The sequence below is a fragment of the Sitophilus oryzae genome, unplaced genomic scaffold (genome assembly GCF_002938485.1).
Source record: "Sitophilus oryzae breed Bouriz unplaced genomic scaffold, Soryzae_2.0 scaffold_1498_pilon_pilon, whole genome shotgun sequence".
NCBI classification, from domain to species: Eukaryota; Metazoa; Arthropoda; class Insecta; order Coleoptera; family Curculionidae; genus Sitophilus; species Sitophilus oryzae.
In genome coordinates this window covers 1,906,140-1,929,967 of record NW_022146167.1, presented here as the reverse complement: position 1 = coordinate 1,929,967, position 23,828 = coordinate 1,906,140, and the positions used below count along the sequence as shown (strand labels likewise).

Sequence of the window (23,828 nt, the reverse complement as noted above, 5' to 3'; positions counted from 1 at the left end):
GATTATAACAAAATATCAAGTGTGCTATATTTTTGGAAAGGAAATTTTAAATTCTTTTCAGTTAATTAAAAATATAGAGGGTGTCCCAAATAAAAAATCAATTTTCCTGTTGATAACTCTTAAATTATTAATTTTAAAAAAATTATACTTAAACCATTAAATTCTACGTAAAAAGGTGCTTTGGAAATGTTTTCATAGAAATACAAAATTTTCCATAGCAAAAAAATTACAGCGATTTGTTAAAAATGCACATTTTTGAGAAACACCCCGTAACTCCGAAACGGTAACAGATATTGATGTGCGGTTTTCACCATCATGTTTTTGAAGGAAATTGAGCTCCAGACACCGATATTAGTTTTCGTCTATCTCCTATAGAAAAGGGTGTTTCCGTTTAAAAACGTCGAATTTGATCCACCCTGTACAAGGTGTCAGACATCAACAACAACGACATGAACTGTAACAACTTTACCCGACTCTTGAGGGCGACCCGAAAGTACAGCGTAATAGACTCTTAATATCTTAATTATGATGCCAATGATAGTGAAAAAGAAACGTCTCAGTGAAGTCACGGAAGGCTTTGGAAAAAATTTGATTTTGAAGTAATAATTTAAACGTCAAAGTGTGAACATTATGGCCATTATGATTACTGCGCATCTACTGTTTAATAAATAAATCTCTTGTTTATATTGTTGTCTTATGCATTTGGCTTGATAATTTAAATAAAACTATTCTTAAAAACGCGTTGGTACTAACAAGAATGTATTGTGCGGTCTGCAATGTCGGGACTTCCCCTGCATTTAAATTCAACAAATGCGTCTGCTATAAGAACGAGTTCTCGGTTCTACCTCGTTATAATATATTTCTTTGACCTTAACAATCAAAGAAATTCTACGAATCTATGAAGTAATCGTTTAAGTTACGTTTTAGGCTCAAAAATAGACTTAATTTGTCTATTTTTCGTGCTTATCTTATCGTGGACGATTAAATCAATATATCTGTTTGTTTTTGAATTATTTTTTTTTCATATTTATTTGTAGATTTTTCTACGTTGTTGTACTAGGTACTGTGTTAAGCTCCTTCTACACCTAGCGTTTTATTTGGCAGTTTTATTTGTTCAGTTAAAACGTATCAATTAAAAAAAAAAGGTCAAGTGCGAGTCGGACTCGCGCACGAAGGGTTTCGTACCATTCATTATCTATACAACATTAGACACTATATTATTATGATATTTTGAATGCGTGTATAAGTAATTTAAAAAAAAATGGAGAAACACATTACTAAAAATTGTATTAATCAATAATAAATATGTAAAAAGTAAAAATAAATATGTAAAAATATGTAAAAATTAAAAAAAAACTATTAAAAAAAAGTCGCCTTGGCTAGGATTCGAACCTGCCTTACTACAGCTCCAACGTCATAGCAGCGTAAAGTCCTAACGCTTTAACCACGCGGCCACCGAGGACTTGATAGATTCTATGTAAAATTCTTACTTAAAAGATAATGTTTATTGAAAGTACTTTTTTATTTATAACGATTAAGGATGATTCACGGTACACTTCCAGGTTCACGGTACACTTCCAGGTACACCAGGTTCAATCTAGCAAGCGGAGAGACCTGAGATCGAAACCTGGCCGGGCAAAACTATTTAATTTTTATTATTTAAAATACTGCTGATGTTTATAGTTTACTGCTTGTATAAAAATGGAACTATTTATTCTATTTTTAATCTCCGGTATTAATGTAAATTGATTGTTTATGGGCTATACTGTTCGTAAGGAAGAATAATTTTTTTAATCATTAACTGTTGATTAAATTAAGATGATATATTAAATTATTGTTATAATTAGTAAGATATTCCATGGCCGAATAATACATTTATTTGCTAGAAATAATATTAAATATTTCTTCATTTTTACCGTAAATGAATTTGAAACGATTATTTGTTTAGTGAATAGATTTTGTTTAAACAAATGTGTAAATATAAAAAACTATTGCCTCATGTTTATCAGAGAAGCCCGGCTGGTATTTGCCCGAGTTTAACCGAGTTCTTTTTCGTGATTCCCGGGAGCCCCTTTTCGGTAAAGTATTTAAGGCGCGACAAACGCCACAATTAGGATATACTATCGTATACCGTTCTACTAGTTACTTCTGTTAAGAGCTCCTTACTACCGCTATACCTACCGTCTCCGCTTTCCGTCTATATCAAGATGTCCTCAGGGGGGTCTTTTCTGTCAGTTGTAGAGAAGGAATTGCTAGAGGAGTTTGACGCACCGCAGACGGGGCCGTCACCACACCATCTATATGTAGCGAGTATCAGGGGAAGGAACTACCTGTTGAAAATTTCTACACCGACTCATCGCACCGTATTGGCAAGTTCCCCCTCGATACCAACAATCGCTCCGACACCAGTCCATCAAGCAGTCTCAAGATCGGCTCAGACGGAAGAACCCCTATATTATCATAGTCCGTTAGTGGATCCCCCGCCAATGTGGAACTTGAGATGGGTCTTTGGAGCGCCATAGCTCCGGCCCTATAAGAGCTAGAGACTTGAAATTTGGAACGTAGATGGGGCTCGCAGAGCCCCATCTTTTGATGATATTGTGACGACGTTTCGACCAATATGAAACCCCATCATCACTGGCCAAAAAATCGTCCGATTTCAACGAAATTTGGCATGTCGACAGATTGGATCAAGGCCAACTTGACCCCGTATGACACGTGTCCCTGTGACAGTTAGTTTTGACGTAAGAGACGTCCAAAGTCAAAGTCGTCCGATCGCGATCAAATTTGGTAGGTAGGCTCTATTGGCGATGGTGCACAAAGTTGGACCCGACGTTTCGTTTAAACCTTCATCAGGGTAGGCTAAACTATTAGATATAGAGGAAAAATGGGGGTCGATTTCGGCACTATTGGGGACGGGCTACAAGATGAAGTGGCCAAAGTTTCGATCCGACGTTTCTAAATGGGTGAAATCATCAGGGTTTTTCTTAATTTTGGGTCGATTGGAACCAAACCCGGCACGTGGATAGAGGTACTCGAAAGGAGTCCGGACATCCCTATATGGTTCCTTCAATTTAATATACAGGGGCAAAAGAAAATTACCCCCGATTTTGCGAACCAACTTTTTTATTTACCATAGTTAAGGGCTCAAATTTGGCATGGGGCCATTTCTAGACCGCCCGTTCCGATTCCGCCCACCAAATCGACGTTTCGACCCATTCCTGAGGACGTTTACTCTTGGAATGACGGTTGGTGTTACTTTATGGCAAACATAAATGAGCCGCCGCGGCTAAATACTTCGTTCGTCTACGGGCCTATAGCGACTGTTTTCTACCAGTGTTGCCGCACCCAACTTTTAGCGCGTACCACATTATAAACTAAAAATGTACCACTTTGGTACAATTTTTTAAAGCACAACAAAATACATCTGCAAATGACTTTAACCGGTTTGGTCGTTGTGAATTTCTTCATAAATTTCTACATACTTCCTGGAGAACGACACAAATCGAGACGAAAAACATGAAATAGAAATTCAGAAAACCCAATTATAAGTATGTATAGGTTGAAGAAATGTAAGTAATTCTAATACTACACACGATACTTGGAAAACTTAAATTTTATTAAAAAAAAACGCAAATAGAAGCATGTTAGAAACAGCAAATTTTTAAGTTTTTTCTTCGGGTTATTTAATATAGGCAACCCTATGGACATTACAACGTTTATAATACGTCGTTAATTAATGCGGATTGTCTCCGAATGGTATCGGTAAGCGCGTTTAATGCAATATCAACGACGATAATTATTAAATATCTATTCATTTTCGGTGCGCGTGGGAAATAATTATTGTACCGAATCATCCTGGATTTGAAAATGTAGTACCACTGTACCAAATAAAATTAAAAGTATCAAATTTGGTACAAATGTACCACTGCGGCAACACTGTTTTCTAGAATATAATCGCACGGACATGATCCCCGTTGTCCACTCGGTGTTGCATATATTGAAGGCCCGGACGTGGCTCGGTGTCTACTTTACGGAACGTGCCCGGCTCGGGTATGGTCCGGTGTACCGTGAATCATCCTTTATTTAATTCTGTTTTTAGTATTTGTTCTTATAGCGGCAACATAGATACATTATCTGTAAAAATTTCAACTGTCTAGCTATAACGGTTCATAAGATAGACCTTTGTGACAGACGGATGGACGGACGGACGGACGGATAGCGAAGTCTTAGTAGTAGGGTTCCCGTGTTTACCCTTTGGGTATACAGAACCCTAAAAACAGACTGTGTTACTCTGAATTAAGACCGATTACCCTCTAGAGTTCTGACAGGATCACCTAGTTTGACAATAAAGCTATCGTTTTCCCTAAACACCAAAAAATATAAGTCTTTATGTTATAAAGAAAATGAGTTAAACCATTATCAAAAAGTTCTTTATTTCATCTGTTCAATGAAGAATTTTTTGATAGTGGTTTGACATTGATTTTCTTTATTAATATGATGTTTACACAATTACAGTACGTCTGCTGGATCTGTGTCTATGAAAGGAATGCGGACAAAAAACATTTAAATAAACAGCAATATATTTTATACGTCGACTTGACGAGTACGTCACCTCAAATCGCTCCACCCATTCATTTTATTGGCTACTTGCAAATTTGTCGAATTTTTATTGATGGGACGCGTCGTCTAATTTTTTACGAAGAACATCGAGAGAATATCGTTTCCCCTCTCACGGATACCCCGTAGCTACAGAACGGACAGACGTACTGTAGACGTATTGTAGAATGATCTCCCTCTTCAGTCCTTCACTCTACGTGAGAGTATGGTGACATCATGTGTTGATTCCCCTCACTTCCTCGGACCAATTTGCCTCATTTGCCTCATTAAGCTGGGTCCCAATTTGTAACTTATGCTGAAAAAATCACTTTTTTCATTAATGTCCACCTAATTTTTCGTGTAAGGGGTAGTTTTTCAATTTCACCCTAAAAACTTTATGATCATCTTAGCATTTTTCATGGGCTTTCCAAAAAGGCGCCACAAGTGGGGTGTTGCCATTTAAGATTTTCAAGTGAGTAGGGGTGCCGCCTAAGGGGTAGGTCGGGGTGGTTCAAAAAATACGTCATATGTATTCCCCCTCGATATTATAGAAACGGTATTTTTTATTTTTTTGATATCTTTTTTGGTTTAAGAATTATAGCCATTGTAAGTTTTCAGTGGCTCACCCTGTATTCTTCTACTATTTCCAGTGTTGTGTTATTTACTAGAATGTCTTTTCTGTCTATTTGTTTGTTGTGCAGAAATTCGTATAACATGCTATATTTGATGAAGTGTGTCTACAAGAATTTTAAAATTTCTTCTTATTCAATGATGCTAATCGGTTATTTATTATTTTGATAGGCTTTATCACTATGAAATAGTTGTAATTTGTCTGTTTCCTTTATCTTATCGTGTACAACTAAATCAACAAATAGTACACTTGTTTCTGAAGTGAACTGATGTTATTCATATTTGTCGGTACAAGATATACTGTTGATACCATAGACTTAAAATAAAATATAGACTACACTATTTACATCTCAACGCGGACAAACAATATTTTTTGTACACATGTTTACTTCTGGGTACAGTCGACCGAGCCTTCCTCATCCAGCCTATGTTGTCACGTCTTTAATATTATCAATATTTTTTTTCTTGTTATACACATATATTGAGATATTAATACTACAGTTTAATAAAGTAGGTTTTAATATTCCATAGATGTATTAAATAGTCCTTATACTACTAAATTATAAGTCGGATACTGTTTAAAAGGATAAGTTCTTGAGAATATGACAACACCGATTAGAGGCGAGGGAGCCTATTCATTCATTTATTACCTTGTAGTACGTGTCGCACGTGTGCGGTAAAGCTTTGTTGCCGCTATCTCCCCGGCTGTATTAACGCATTTTCTTAGCTTGTAGTCCTTAAGTGTTTATTTTATTGACTTTTTCTGTTCAAGAACTATAAAATATGGTTCGCCAGTGCCAAATTTGCAAGAAATTTGACTTAAATAATCCATTTAAGTCTTGAAACGACTTTTGACCGGTAGGCAACTCTCAATTTACCCATTGGCAGTCAGTGGCGTTGTTGTAGAAAGGCGCTTATTTAGATAATATTTTAGTAAAATGTAAAATCTGAATTTTTTCTTTTACATTACATTATTTACTTACATTGTAACAAAATCATAATTATAACCCTGTTAATAATTAATAATGTTTTTATTAAAAATATATTCCGGTTTATTCTAAAATTATCTTCAGAATCTAAAATAACATACAAGAATTTTAAAATGATATTACATTATGAAACAATATTTTTTAATATACCGGGTCGTCTCAAAAGTGGCTCAACCCTATAACTTTTTTTATTTTTTCAGATAAAAAAACAGATTTGTATGTTAGTTACTATGACATAAATTAGGATTTATTGACGTATTCAATTGTTTTTGGTCTCTTCCTGTTTCACCGAAATGATTACATCTTTTGATTTTTAAAGGCACCCTCGGTATATTGCTACTTTATTCGATAAAAAATGACACTCTGAATAGAATGACATATCATATGTCAACTTTTGACATTGTCGCTTAAAAACATATCCTATTTTAAATTTCAATCCAGGGTGCCATGGTGTTGTTAAAAACACTAAGTTTTAATCAAGGAGCCTTGGAAAAATAGTTTTGATCGTCTAATAGGTTTCGTGTCTTGTCTAAATCGGTTAAAAGATGTACATATCGTATTTTTAATCATACATATGTCAATTTTTTCAAGTGGAACAAGGGTGACTCGTTAGCATATTTAGAAAAAGCATTTTTTTATGAATATATTGATACCACACACTTGGTATTTCGAGTCAAATTGTCGTTATGAACCGCGTGTTACCATTACAATTAAACCATATGCGAAAATGTCAAAAGTTGACATATCATATGTCATTCTATTCAGAGTGTCATTTTCTATCGAATAAAGTAGAAATATACCAAGGGTGCCGTTTAAAAATTAAAAGTTATAGTCATTTCCGATAAAACAGGAAGTGACCAAAAACAATTGAATGCGTCAATCAATCCTAATTTATGTCATACACTAACATACTAAATCTTAGTTTTTTATTTGGAAATATAAAAAAATTATGGGGATGAGCCACTTTTGGGACGCACCCGGTATAATAAAGACAGTACCGAGTTAAATAAATATAGTTTTCATTTTATCCAGTTCCTATCACCTTCCTTGCTTTAATGGATTGGATTTATGTTTTCTCTAATTTACATAAGACATAACTTAACCAGATTACAACAATCATATATTATTTTTTTCTCTCCCTGTCGCCGATTCTATTATATCTGTGGAATAGATCCTGTTTTGATTAATATTAGGGGTTGTAAATGTTTGATTAAAATTAATAATTTATTATTAATTTCAAAAATTACGTAATTTCGATTATAAAAATTCTTCTATAACGTGTATTTTATTATTTTTATCCTTTTTGGACTCTAAATTGTTTTTCTAAACTTTTATTTAAAAACCTGTCCTAAATCTTAATAAAATATAAAAAGTTTAAATACGATATATTTTTAATTTAATTATAGCTTCATTAAAATAAAAAAATTACCCGGCTATGATACGAAGAGTTCAGGTGTACTTGAGAAACGAAAGGCAGTGTTGTGTTTCTCGGCAGAGTCGTCAGGGAACGACCGTTACGACAGAGACAACCTATCTATCGCTCGTGTCGCACTCGTTATAACCTAAAACAATAACACAACAATAACAAGACAGTGTCTGACCGCATGTTCCAGCTATTTATGAATGAGATGCTCAGTCTATATTTTATTTTAAGTCTATGGTTGATACAATTTTGTTTTGCATAATATGGCTCCTATAGTAGGTTCGATGTGCTTTTTGAGGGTTACTTTATTTTTTAATAAAATCTTAAGTATCGCCAAAATATATTGTTATATTTCCTTTATGCAGTTCCCATTTTTCTGTAGAGTTCTTGTTTTAGGGTTAAGAATCGACATTTTTTGTTCTTTTAATATGTGCTAGTATGTAAACAGAAAAAAAATCTGTAAATATAAATAGAAAAATTGGCTAGGTCGCTAATTATTGATTTAAAGTGTTCATTAACAAAGGTCGAATATGATAATTATGTGATGGTTATTGTCGAATCATTTCAGTAAATTCTAAATTTTTCATTACACTTTATTTAAACATTTTTTCATTACACTTTATTGATATACAGGATGAGTCTTAAATAAGTGCAAATATTTTTAGGAGTAGTATATTTCGACCCTAGAAACACGTGTATGAGGGTTTTTCGCGAAAAAATAAAATAAAATTTGGAATTTTTTGAAAAAAAATTGAATTTTTTAAAATTTTTAGTTAAATATCATAATATCTTGATAATATGGCAACATAGGTAGTAGATTAAATTTACGAGAAAGCGAATCCAGAAAAGATCCAGTGGTTCTCAAAATTTAAGCAAAAAATATATTTTTTAATTAAAATAACTCGGTTATTTTGGACTTATTTGAGAAACGGTAAAGGGAAAATATGTTTCTTTTATATAGATCTGCCAGCCCTAAAATATTTGGACTTATTTAAGACTCTTTTTTTATTTAAGACTCTTTTTTTTCAACTTTACTCACCCTGTATACTGTGTGACATAGAAATTGCAACACCCGGTATATGCTTAGCTATGTTTATGTTTTGTCGGTCTTTTCATTCAGTTACATATAGTATAATATGTCAATATCAATATCATTTTCGAATTATTACTATCATTTTTAATTTATGGACTATCTTAAAGATCACTATGACATACTCATAAATATCTATTGTATATTAAGATATAGTAAATTTTTTATCAATGAAAAATTTATTAATGTACTATAATTTTACCTCATATATCATCGTCATGCAAATTACCATTCGTACTGTACTATTGTACAGATACTTACCAAAAGTGACTTGGCATTTTTCGAATACATGGTATTTACAAAATAAATCGATTGAAATTCTTTTTGTCATTGTATTATTATTATTTATCATTGTATTATTCTATCTTAACCATTTTTATACCTAACGGTGATATTTCGGTTTATTGAAAAAAAATATAAAGATTTGGAGACTAAGAAACCTTACATAAACGATATTGATTAACATTATTGATAATTTCATCCTTATCGTCATCATTTTTAACTTATTCTTCATTTTCAATTATGGTGTAGCCTCCCCCACATATTTAGATACTCTCTTTGTAGTTGGGTCCATTGTTGTCTATTGTTAACTACGCGGACCCAAGTTATCCCTGCTAATGTTCTAATATCCATCCCATCGTCCCCCCAATATCGTCCCATCTCAAGTTCGGTCTTCCTCTAGGTCTCTTAATTCTTCGTGTGTACCATGCTGTAATTTTTGTGGTCCATCTGTTGTCCGTTCTTCTTGCCAGTGGCGCTATTCTGTACAATCGTCGGTATCGGTAAGTTACCGACAGCTATCGGTACGTATTTGTCATAGATAAAAGACTTATACTATTAAATAGATAGGCAACTTATAATACATTTCAATTTTATTATACAAGGGCGCCTCTGGTAGACCGAGGAAGAAATACTAATGGAAGAGAGGGGTGCGGGGAAGGGGGGTTGTTTTAGTTAATTTAAAATAAATTTAGACATACATGTAAGAACACTTTGTGTGCTTTTAATTAGGTCGAACATATTATAAACGATAAATCAACTGAATTAAAAGCATACAAAGTGTTCTTATATGTCGGATATTAATTAAAAAATATATTAAAAAAACTAGAAATAGTATATATTAGGTTGTTACAGTTATAATTTAATCTTTGGCGGTTTTTAGCAAATAGCAGGCAGTTTTACATAATTTTCCTCCCTTTGAAGTGAATTGGAAACGGCTATATAATTTTGGTGTAGGCAAGATTCCCAGTTTGTTTCCGTTTGGGACCTGAAATAATAAAAACAAATTAAATTAGATGTAATCATTTGCTGATCATGCTAATATAAAACGCGCGTCCTTAATTCCTTACATGCACCGTAAAAAAAATTAAATAACTGCTCTGCAAGTAGCATTTTTATTAGCAGTACTAATTTAAAAAATCTATAACTGTAAGTAGATATGTTTAATTTACTTACCATTGTATCCTTCCGGAAACCAGGTGTACAACAATTAAACTCCATGATAAAAAATAATTAAGAGTTATTACAAAACGCAAATTGTTTCACCATTTTTAAAAAACATTGTCTAAAACAGAATACTGGCAAAAATTCTGAAGGAATTTAATTTTACAATAATTCGACAAATCAAAACGAAATCAAACCGTAAAATCACAACAAAAGCGTCTCTGAGTGACAGTTAAAAATCAAATTTTATTATTGTCAGATATTGACATTTGCATTGTTAATATTGACAGTTTTAATATTTTGCGCCTCTGCATCTTGGAGGAAAAACTATTTTTAATGAACTGTCATTTCCATTTAAGTTTCCCAGCCATGGTATTTGTATATAGTAAATATGTGTTGATTGTTGTTGTCATTGTTACCGATCGGCCCTATGACAGATATCGCAAATTTGTACCGACGACTCTCGGTATCTCTACCGGGAGGTATCTCTACACGAATACGTATCGAGAGCTGTCGCAACTTACCGATACCGACGATTGTCGACGTCGTGTACAGAATAGCACCCGACGGTATCGGTAAGACCGACGTATTTGTATATAGTAAACATGTGTTAATTGTTGTCATAGTTACCGATCGGTCCTATGGCAGATTTCGCAAATTTGTACCGACGAAAATCGGTATCTCTACCGTGCCCTTGTCAACCTCACGGTAGAGATACCGAGAGTCGTCGGTACAAATTTGCGATATCTGTCATAGGGCCGATCGGTAACTATGACAACAACAATCAACACGACGCTCATTGGCCGTATGTACCGATAGCTGTCGGTAACTTGCCGATACCGACGATTGTACAGAACAGCGCCCCAGGTGTCCTGCCCATTGCCACTCTGTGGATGACATCTATTACCTGGGTCTTTTGTCGTATCCACTCTATTCGTTTAGGGCATAGATTTAGTAAGAACAGATATCACATTAGACATTTTAACCCGATCAAACAATCGGAGGTTGACTACGTACTGTAAAAACCAACTGAGATAGAGAAGGCGACATTGCCACATCTCAAATTTGCGCCTATCTACTTAGTTTAATTTGCAGAAAAGGTGACTTTAAAACCTTTACCGGATATCAATAAATCTCAATTTCTTAATTAAATTAATAGTTTATTTTTAAAGAAGCATGCTTAATAATATGTTATTAACCAGAGGATATATGCGTTACTATTAAAGGACATGTTTACTGTTTAATGTGCTAACGTCTAGAACTATTGGCAACGTCGCTGCTAGTCTTACAGAATGAAATGAGCCGTCCGTCCCACCACCCCTCGCGACGGCCCTTGGTCCGTTATAGCGTACTACGTTTAGCTTACGGTATGTTTGAAGTCGGAATCAAGTCTGAAGTGAACTTTTCAGTGTTTTTCAGTAGTTTTTGCTTTTGTTTAACGTACTTTTGAATCTGCGAATTTTCAATATGGTACGACAGTGTCAAATGTGTGGAAAAATAAGCTCAAATTACCCGAATTTGTCTCTTCACAGGTAGGTATTGTTTCCGCCGCGCCGTAATCGCCGTACATAGGCGTCCCACAAGGGAGCCTCTCACAATTAAAATAATTTCTAATTATATTTGTTGAATTTTGAGCTATTAAAACAAGAACGTAGTAGCCGGTAATTGAATTATAATTCGTCTCAATTACTACTTAACTGTTGTAGATCATAACAAATTTGAATATAAACGTTGCATTTGAAACTTTATTATAAGCCAGAAAGTGACATTTTTTTTCTTAAAATTGCATCATATTTTGGTCATTATATACGATATTCTAAAGGAATTTTGCTCAACATATAAACAAAGGTGTTTACCCGCCCTTTTTACATTTTATTGCATTATTATATCTGCCCCTTCGGCCTCGTTTAAACAATTTTTACCACCGTACAAATACCTCTTTCTAGAGTTATTTGTACGGTGTGTTTATATTTTTTTAGAATGGGACGAACTGGAAATAATTCTTAGGCTACTAGTTTTATACATACCTATATAATAGAGTGACCCAGGCCTCCAAAAAAGCTTTTTACCTTTTACGTTTTAGGTTTGTAATTTTTATTTCAATTTTTTACATAAGATGGGGGCCATTGTAACGCACATTTTCAAAATATTTTTGTCAACATACAGGGTGATTATCGGGGTGATTCAAACCGCAATACATATGCTTTATACAGTTCATGAAGATTGGGACATTTAACTAACATTTGATTGTCTGATGAAGCTACCTTTAAAAGTAATGGATTTGTAAATAAACGTAATATTCATTATTATGCGACAGAAATCCCATACTGTAGCACACAGATTTGATACTTTTAATGATAAATTGCCTTCTAACAACAAATGCCTTCTATTGAGAGACTAAAAGGTAATTGCCTCGTATCAGAGCCATCATAATACAAGAAGAAGACCGAAAGAGTCAAATCTTGTCTTATATTTTCAAAAACACAATTTTCTCATTAAATATTGATTTTAGGTATAGGAAGTTATTAATAATACAAGATTAAACAACTATTACATAGTACTTTACAGGAAGCTATCGATTGCGAACTAACTAAATCGTTACTAATTGCTAATTTTAAAAGTTCTTTTAAGATCAAAAAGGTAAAAACTAAAACCTAAATTATCATTTGAGATTAAACGGGAAGTTCTAAATAATGTTGCCTATTCTAAACAAGAAAAATTTATTTATAAGTTTTATAACATCTCTAATTAAATTTGGATGAAAATAACATTTCTGTTTGCTGTAGATAATTTTCTCAGGAAAATACGTAATAAAAATGACTTTTTAAGTAAAAAAAAGTCAAAGGACAAGTTATTCCAAAAGGACTGTCCTTTTCAAAAAGGACAGGTGGCAACCCTAGGTATTTCTGGAATGGAAATTTAATGGCAAATCTACAACTTTAGTTTGAAAATATGTTCCGGCCACCTATGTTTACAAAAATGTCTAAAATGTGCTTTACCATTGCCTCCATATTCTGAAAAAAAATTGAAAGAAAAGTCACCAGCCACAAACCTAATATAGAACTGTTTCGGAAGCCTGAGTCACCCTATAAATATTCAAAAGTAACTGAAAGTTTATATAGAATTAACTGAAAGTTTAAATTAAAAATCGACGTTGGAGCGATTTTCGAAAACTACCTACTAACGTTTCAACATAAGTATATGTGGGATATTAATTATATTATTATATTAGACCTTATAACAAAACGCATCTGACAAAAAAGTGTTAATGTAGTATATTAATATGGAGTAAACATTTTACTAATTACTTTACTTTTACTTTACTAATTAAATTCGTTCCAAAAAACGATACGCCACTGGCCATTAGAACAATCCAAATGCGCCTAGTTGCCGGGGTCGGAAATTTTAGACTTCTCTGTCTCTTCTGTCCTTGTTTGACACATTGGAATGTTTGATACACTACCAACGAGTATTTATGAATGAGATGTTCGGTCTATATTTATAATGTCTTTGGTTTAGGGTCTCTTTTGGATATTTCCAGCATATTTCGTTCCATTGAGCGTTGTCCTACCTGCAGTTTCCTTATGATGTCCGTTTTAAGTATCCAGGTTTCGCATGCATAGGTCATGACTGGTAGTACACATTGGTCGAATGATTTCTTCTTTAGATAGAGTGGCATTCGAGATTTGAATATGAGTTTCTTCCATAAGTACTCCATGCTAACTTAATTCTTCTGTTGATTTCTGGTAGTAGAGATGTAAATAGAGATTTAAAAAAACTATTAATCATAATACATAGTCGATCTGTTTTTAAACGATTTGCTTATCAAAGAAGAGCATTTAATTTTTATTGATGTTTACAGAATTCACTGAATCAGACACACTAGTTGTTAGTAAATTTTATCTATAATTTAAAATGTCATAAACTATTTTTTTTCTAATCTTTTCTGTTTCTTTGTTTGTAATTATTAAAAAGATACATAAAATAGCGAATCTGTCATATCATTTTTATGGTCCAACATTCTTCAATATTTTATTGGAATAATTATAGGGTAATAAAACTATAGAGATTAATAAATATTATAGGCATTATTTGTTTCTTATATCCATCATTTAAAGACAATGGACAATAATTATTTTTGTTCAATAAAATGTGTAATTTTTAGCCGACCATTTTTTTACCAATAGGTATGGTAGGCTATTAAGATCGGCAAAAAAAAGTTTTTTTTAATTTCACTCAAAATGAGTTATTTGGGTCATAAATGACCTAAATACAAAATATTTTCATGGTGTCTGTCTGTCTGTAACACGATAACTCAAAAACCGCTAAACCAATTTTAACCAAATCTGGAACAAAAATACTGTGGCACCCGAGAATCTGGCTATTAGTTTTTGGTGGTGATGGGGGGTTGGTAAGGGGGTATGTGAGGGGGTTAAAAATTTAAAAAAATTGTAATTCCAAAATTACAGTAGCTAGCGAAACGCGGTTTTCAATTTAAGATTAGGAATAATATTTGCATCAAAATTTGTAATAACATCCAAATCAGTCAAAGTCGCAGTTTTTGAGATAAAAAAATTGCTTTTTATTAACATATTTTAGTATGGGCGGCTGTACGTGCCTCCCGGCGCCAATTTTTTGTAATCGAAATGTATTGAAATAGGCATAAAATGAAATGAATAGTAGTAAAGTAGATATTAGAATCTAGATTAGATATTGTAGCGAAAAGAAGACATTAACTTAAAATAGGGTTGCCAACTTCGAAAATATAAAATAGAGAAAGAGAGAATTAAAAAATCGCCTCAGGCGAAACATTTTTTGAAACCTCGCCCAAATGTTATCAAGAATTTACCCAAAAGTTATGTAAATTGTTGTTTGTAATTTTTTTATAAATTTTATACTCAAAATTTGTTATTTATCAATTTTATTAATCATTGCAGAATATTTCTTTATTTTGAATTTGGTCTGTAAAAAAAGACTTTTTTACGTGAGAAACAAGACAACACAGACGATCAAAAAGAGGAATGTGCTCTGGAATAGAGGACGGTTGGCATCTCTAACTTAAATCTTTAATTACTCTAGTGAATGTAATAATTATTGTTCTTTATTGAATCTGTTTTTTTTTTGCTTTAGGTGCAGCTGGCTGCTTTTCTACACTTCTTCACGACGGTACTATGAATCCTGCCGAAGGTGAGTAAATTATTTATTTTGTTTATTTTTGAAGTCAAACTTCTTTACGCGCGATGGGAGTAAAAAATCAAGGGCGTGACACGACATGGCCTTGACCATTTCTTGGCGCGCTAAGCTAGAAAAGGATCGCTCAAACACCAAAAAACGTTTGATTTAAAGCTAAGAAAAGCGTTATAATAAACTTAATACTGTACCTGGGTACTTATATCCTCTGGTTGTCTGCTAACAAGTAAATTTTCATGTAAATTTTTATCGATAGGTTTGTAATTTCTGAATAACGGTCTAGGTAAAGCGTTTAGCTCATTTGTTAGTTCAGAATTAGAGTTATTAGAGTTAAGCAACTCGCATTTTTATTGGATGACATTGTCATATTTATTTCAAACCTATAAAAAAACTTATAAAAATAACAGCTAAGAAATTTTGAGTTAATTATTTTGTCAATTTTAAATGTGAAAAAGGTGTTTTAAAGTTTTTAGAGTGTAAAAATACGTTCATTTTGTGTTGTGGATTGTGACAGAGTGCTTACTAAGTGCCTACGAAATTGTTTATTAATTATTTTAAAGCAAAATATGGAAGTACTCTGAAATGAATGCCGGCAAAAGGTGATGCTGGGAACTGCTGTTCTTAAAAATGCATTATCCGAGTATTTAATACGATTTATATAGTTAATTTTCTATACTGCATACATATAAGGTGTTTAAATAAATAAACTAAATAATGAACGTTTTGCATCCGGCAACCAATAATGCATGTGTGTGTGTATTATTGGTTGCCGGATAAGGACTAATAACCATGACAAGGACTACAATGACGTCACAAAGCGGGGAGTTTTCGCATGCACCTCCCAAGTAGCAAATTTTATTTTATAAAGGTTGTATAAACAGCTATGTGATAATTTTTATAGGATACCTCAATTCATATAACGTGCTATATGACCGTAATATGATAGCTTTACAACCAAAAAAGGCCCATTTTTATACAACCGTTTAGTAGTATAGAAGTTCTATAAAAAGGGTATACAAGCAGACCTTGCAGTTGAACATTGTCCCTTTTGGAACCACTTTTAGTGCGAAGCACAGATTAGGTATACTATATGTATACAGATAAAAACCTTAACCCTAATTCGTGGTACGAAAATTGTTTTTTATGACGATGAGCAAACGAGTAAAATTTCCTGTGCGCAAAAATATATATATATAAATTCGGGTCAGAACGTCCTACGACGTTGTCCGATGCCTAACTTGTGCGATTTTCCCATCGATCTTCGGTCAGATTTTTCTCGCTCATCGACCTTCTTATTCCTTCCATCCATGTTTTCTTGGGACGTCCTCTCTTTCGTTTACCAGGTGGTATCCAATGAATGACCTGTTTTGGAATTCTTTCATTGTGCATTCTCTGAACTTGGCCGTACCATATTAATTATTTTTGTTCTATATCATTTACTATTGCTCTCTCTATTCCCATCTGTTGTCTAATGTCTTCATTTCTGATCTTATCCCTCCTTGAAATTCTCATTGCTCTTCTAATCGCGTCCATTTCTGTTGTCTCTAATTTCCTTTTATTCCTTTCAGTGAGTCGCCATGTTTCACATCCATAGAGTAATATGCTTTTAACTAGTGTCCCGTATATATTATTTCCTGTTTTTTTGTAATTTCAGTGCTCCATAGAATGCCATTTATGCATCTGATAACTCTTCGTGCCTGTATTACTCTGTTGTTTATTTCTCTATCGTCCGTTCCATCTCCTGTAAATATCGATCCCAGGTACCTGTAATCTTCACATGCCCCAATTTCCATATTATTGTCTAAAATAAGATTTTCTGTATTAGCTCCAATTGGAAGGCATTTTGTTTTTTCTGTATTTACTGTGAAACCCCATTTAGCATATTCTTCAATTATTTTCCGCACCATATATTCCATGTCATCTTTGTCGTTTGCAATTATGGCCTGGTCGTCTGCAAATTGCAAGGTGTATAGGCATATGTCATTTAGTTCTATACCCATTCCGTTACATTTTCTTTTCCATAGATGTAAAGCCTTGCGCAAAAATAAACTGGCGTAAAATAACAATAAACAGCGTAATAGAGAGATATCGGTAAACCGAATAGCGTGCATGGACGTTAAAAACGCCAGGTGTTATTTCCTTTACGTGAGGTGGTATTAACTCTCTTCATTTATAGTTATCGGATCGGAAAGAATTCTGTTCGCGTCGCGTCCGCTATTTAAACTTAACCTAACTTTGAATTTAAAACTTTGAAATTGTTTTGTTTACTAGGTATTTTAAAACTAAAGGGTTATTTCCAGTGCTTTATTGTTCAACGTCTGCCAGTAGGTTTAGGGCAACAAATTCTCTTAGAAGGGCTAAGTCATTATCTGCTGTAAACCTAAGCCTCTTTATAGGTTCTTTAATAATGGAAGAGGTGGAATCCATATTTTGGGCCATATTTATATAATTAAAACTAATCCCAGCTACTTAAATACCAAATTACCCAATAAAACTAAAGTAATAATTCAAAACAATTCAAACATAACCTAAAATAAAAGATCTCGCCTGCCGGCCCCGGTTGTCAAATACCCGCACATGCTCATTTAAGCAATTTTTAAACGTTATTTAGAAATAGCGCTTGGTGTAATTGATCCGCAAATTACGTCAGGCGATAACGTTATTAGCGGGCGTTGCGTTAAAAATTGACTCGCGCATATCGTAACTGTCAAAATAAGGTACGCGTAAATACTGCATGATACTATTCGGTTTTCCGATATCTCTCTAATAACTGGGCCGGTCAGACCTGTGCACAATTTTAGAGGCTATAAGTGGGCGTGCTATGTGCGCAAACTAGTAACCTAACGAGTGCCCGATTCCGAAAATTGGAACCACGAAAAACAATAAAGAAAAAACAAAGTTTATAATCCGTATAATATATGGCGCGAAGTGTACAAGGTAGCTTAATAGCCGTAAAAAACTCATCGCAACTTTATTAGAATATTTTGAACGCGAAAGCGGTAGTAGTGGCTCTTTAGGTGCTTAAGTGCTGGTAAAGAAGTGAGTTTTGTTGATGTAAATAATAAGTGTTTATATATTTTATTTTTGTTTCCTAAAATATTTTCATTAAAAGAAAATATGTTAAAGTGGGCAACGCTGTGCCGGCGAAGCTATTTGGTATCGCCTTTGGGTTGAGTTTGCATCTTCAGAAATATTTATAAGACAAAATTAATTTTAAATATGACTTTTGACTTCTTTGGCAGTATGTAGAAATAAAGGAATCTTTTTGAAATTTTAACTACTATTATTATTGGACGTCATATACAGGATTTGTTTTCGTTTAGACCTTGAACTACATTTTTACTTAAATTATAGTAATTTCACTTAAAATGTCATTCAACTAATTTTTCAAATTAGTTAGGAAGAGCGTGAACAATACTAAAATACGAGCTGAATTATGCATTTATTTTTTTATGGAGGAATTCGAATTTTTACATTGCAAATGGTTATGTTGAACGTGTTATATCAGTTTTTTTTTGTACATTTGGAAGGATAACCAAGTTAAAACAAATTTTCTCTAAAGCTTGGTTTACACATAACGTTTTACCTGTCAGTCTTACCTGTTCAGTCAAAACCTATCAATTAAATCCTTGTGTGTATGGAAGTATAAATATGGAAGAAGAAAAATGTACAGGGTGGGTCAAATTCAACGCTTTGAAATGGAAACACTCTTTTCTATAGCAGATAGACAAAAACTAATATCGGTGTCTGGAGCTCAATTTTTGTCAAAAACATGTAGCGTTTTTTTTATAAATATTACCACTGCGAACGGCAGCTTTTCATCGGAGAGCAGTCGTGGATAAGGTATTTCACTGGAAAGAAAACTAATTAATAACAATAAACAAAAAACAATAGATATTGGGCGCCAGGCATGTACAGAGAAAGAAAATACAGTTGTATATTACTTAAAACTAATGACTATATTTATTCAAGATGGACTGTGATGGTAAATAACATTGTACAATTTTAATAATTATTATAGTAGTTATATGTCAACAAAAGTGGTGTTAAGAATTGTACTAAATATCTATGAAAACAATACCATTACAAGACGTAATGTAATGAAACCTAAGATATAAATAATATTTTAAATATTAAATCGACATGAATGTGCTTAACAATCTAACCACTAAACATAGTCTGTACGATATTACTTAAGATGTACGTTATTGTTTAAGACTGAAAATGTGTTAAATGTTAAATGTAAGCTAAAACTTAAATCTAAACTTAGCTGTTCTTTATATAATCTTGCTTCAAACAGTAACAGCGTGAGGTGGGCACGCATCTCTGTACTCGGCCATCCAATACAACAAAAGGGGCCAGAATGAGGACACCATGAATTGGAACAGCCGTAACTACTAACTAGCTTATGGATGGGAACGAAGCAGCATGTGGCTCAAGCTACATCCACGCTGGGGCACTTTATATGCAAGAAAAATCATTCCTACTGGGGACACTCGTCCACAGGACATCCGTACATAGGATAATGGTACATGGGAACACTACCCGTACCTTGGACCATAACTTAGGACTGTAACCTTGGAAATAGTCCGTACCTTGGACCCTAAAAATACGAAACTCTTGTTTAAAATCAAACAAGGTCTAATAAACAAAATGAACCTACCTCGAATTACTTCCGAGGGCTCACTAAATAACAAAGAACATGTCCTTTCTTCCATGTGACATTCTGGAGGACAAAAGAAAAGGGACATGAAAGGGACGCCAACGTGCCAGCAAAATACAAATACAAGTTAGGTTGGGACATCCAAAACTCTACCCTAAAAATATGCAGTAATAATATCGAATCTAAAAGGATAATATTTCATATTTACCTGTTGCTTTGAAATAGCAGCTGATTCAAATTAAACAGCAAGATTTAAATAATCACCATTTCTAAAAGCCGGGATGGTTAGGTTAGGCTACAGAGCGCTAAAAGCAAAAGTGAGGTTAAGCACGGAGAGAGTTGACAGAAGCGATGTTGACAGCGCCTCCTCAGAGCGATAACAGGGTTGTGTCAAACGATACCAGGGTTGGCGACTAGGGAACGTAAAAATTACGCCAAGTGCGTCAATTAAATTATCTGTTTTATAAACATATTTATTTATACATAAAGATAAATAAACTTTTTATAGTATAATAACAAAAAATAACAGTGTTTATTTCACCCACCTACCAATTTTAAATGCAGAAGAACTGACTGTTGCAGGAAACAATCGGCCAATTTTTTTAAAGGGCATTAAAAATCTCATTTTCAAAAAAACTGCCTAATTGCAATAACAAAGTGAATATCCAAGCAAAGAAGACTTTACGAGAATCATGATCCTGAAGCATCCAAATCAAAGTCCAGTTTTAATCCTAAAACAAAAGTAAAATAGGTATATAAATAAAGTTTCTGGTTACTGTAAACCAGCTATAAACTACCTACCTAAAAAATGAAAAAAATTAATTGTATTAATTTGTTATGTTAAGAGAGGTTCGAAATATTTTTGACACTACTACTTCTACTTTTTTCTTAATAAGATGATATAACATATATATGTTATGACAATATAACTACTTACTTTTATTTTACCGGGTGTCTTTAACATATCTATAGAAAGGGGGCACCAATACATATATATGATACTGGCTCCTGCAGCAAATAAAATAACAAATATATATAACCTACAATTATAAGTAACAAAATATAAATACCTATATGGAACAAAGGAATTTGTTCCCTATCCATATTCGTAAGTCAATAAAATGGAGAGTTTAGAAAAAAAGGTAAATCACCAAAAGAAAAATTAACAAACATGACGAATTGTCATGATGTTGTCATCTTGGTTGTCATGATGACGAAAACGAAAGGCGATTGTTCTAATTTCTATTTAGAAATTACGTTTTATATGGCTGCTTCTTTCTCTCTTGTTATATTAGAATGAGATAGTGGGCCCAATAGACGCAATGCACAGATCAACATAAATAGAACGAAATTTTGCGTTCTGAGTTGCGCTACGGGAACGTTGTCCCTCTCTTTGCCATTTAATTTTCCAGTCTCTTTTTATTTGTTTGTCTATGCATCTATCAAAGAATAAATTCGAAATTATATTAGACCTTACCATAGAAACGCCTTTTGATTTGATTGGTGCTTCCAAAAAAATTCAACCATATTTTCGAGTTTTTTTAATTTTCTCTAAAACGGTATGGAAAAATGGAAATGGTATGGAAATTTGGAAAAACATAAACGGGATTAACCAGTTTAGAACGAGCAAATTTTTTTACGAAGAATGTATTTTTCTCAAAATGTCGATAATAAAAAAGTTTTTCCTCTTCTAAAGACAATTATTAAATCAAAATGAATGAAAAACAAAACAAAAATAGAAATACGATATTTATTTATTTACTAATATTGTCTAGGAGTTTATTTTTATTCTTCTCCCATGTGGATAATCCAAGGACACGCTCAAATACTATTGTTTACTCGTTTTCTAATAATAAAAACTATTTCAATAACGATTTTGTTGTTGCTTGCAGTGGTCAAACAGAGAATGCAGATGGTCAATTCCCCGTACAGATCCGTATTCAGTTGTATATTGAACATATATCGGACGGAGGGTGCCATGGCCTTCTACAGATCGTATACAACCCAACTCACCATGAACATACCCTTCCAAAGCATCCATTTTATGGTGTACGAATTCGCACAGAAGGTAAGGATTATAAGTAAAAAACCAATGAATCAAACGACTTTGAGACTGTTTAGCCATCGTTTACCGAGTTTCAGGGTGTGTCTGAGATCAGTTCATATCGTTTAGAAAATTTTAATTACGTTCCTATAGGCTTGGCGCATTCTCCGCCGGTGCTGCCACCATCGAAGAATATCGTAAACAACTGATATATACAAATACACGGGTTTAAATAGAGAATATACGAAAAATGTATTATATAATTATTCTAAAAGTGTTAAGGATGATTCACGGTACACCGGACCGTACCCGAGACGGGCACGTTCTGTGAAGTAGACACCGAGCCACGTCCGGGCCTTCAATATATGCAACACCGAGTGGACAACGGGGATCATGTCCGTGCCGATTATATTCTAGAAAACAGTGTTGCCGCAGTGGTACATTTGTACCAAATTTGATACTTTTAATTCTATTTGGTACAGTGGTACTACATTTTCAAATCCAGGATGATTTGGTACAATAATTATTTCCCACGCGCACCGAAAATGAATAGATATTTAATAATTATTGTCGTTGATATTGCATTAAACGCGCTTACCGATACCATTCGGAGACAATCCGCATTAATTAACGACGTATTATAAACGTTGTAATGTCTATAGGGTTGCCTATATTAAATAACCCGAAGAAAAAACTTGAAAATTTGCTGTTTCTAACATGCTTCTATATTTGCGTTTTTTTTTAAATAAAATTTAAGTTTTCCAAGGATTGTGTGTAGTATTAGAATTACTTAGATTTCTTCAACCTATACATACTTATAATTGGGTTTTCTGAATTTCTATTTCATGTTTTTCGTCTCGATTTGTGTCTTTCTCCAGGAAGTTTTTTTATGTAGAAATTTATGAAGAAATTCACAACGACCAAACCGGTTAAAGTCATTTGCAGATGTATTTTGTTGTGTTTTAAAAAATTGTACCAAAGTGGTACATTTTTAGTTTATAATGTGGTACGCGCTAAAAGTTGGGTGCGGCAACACTGCTAGAAAACAGTCGCTATAGGCCCGTAGACGAACGAAGTATTTAGCCGCGGCGGCTCATTTATGTTTGCCGCAACGGGGCCGGAACGTAGCGGATCCGAGGAAAAATGTACACCGACATTTCTTGGACGGGGCACGGACGCGTTCCGGCGAAGCTCGGACCGTGCTCGGCTTAGCATGAATGTGTAAGTATAAATAACATTTGACAATGTTTGGCCGTGCCTTCACCGTCGCACGGCTCCGGCCCGTCACGGTGTACCGTGAATCATCCTTAAATCGTTATAAATAAAAAAGTACTTTCACTAAACATTATCTTTTAAGTAAGAATTTTACATAGAATCTTTCAAGTCCTCGGTGGCCGCGTGGTTAAAGCATTAGGACTTTACGCTGCTATGACGTTGCAGCTGTAGTAAGGCAGGTTCGAATCCTAGTCAAGGCAGTATAATTTTTAAAAATTCAACAACAAATGACGGACAAAAGGGACACAAATTTTGAACTTAATTGGGCATGAATACGAAACTACATTAAAATAATAAGTACAATTTATAAATTATAAGCAGTATTTATAAAATAACCAGTAGCCGAAACCCCAACATTGAATGCATAATTTTAACAGTTTTTTTAGTATTTTATTTAACCGCTTTAAAAAACGTAAGTGTTTACACAATATCAGTCTACTACAATAAGTAAATATTTGGTCTTTTGTAGCGGTTAACTTTAA

At 33.6% G+C, this 23,828-nt stretch overlaps 1 protein-coding gene across 1 annotated transcript in view; it reads left to right on the top strand.

The window, feature by feature from the left end:
* Nucleotides 1-23,828, top strand: part of LOC115877718 (mitoferrin-1) — a 51,516-nt gene that overhangs the window by 9,663 nt on the left and 18,025 nt on the right. Inside the window, exons 3-4 of the mRNA XM_030893998.1 lie at nucleotides 15,305-15,361; nucleotides 21,920-22,095. Coding sequence (XP_030749858.1) covers nucleotides 15,305-15,361; nucleotides 21,920-22,095 — 233 coding nt within the window. The remainder of the gene's footprint in view (nucleotides 1-15,304; nucleotides 15,362-21,919; nucleotides 22,096-23,828) is intronic.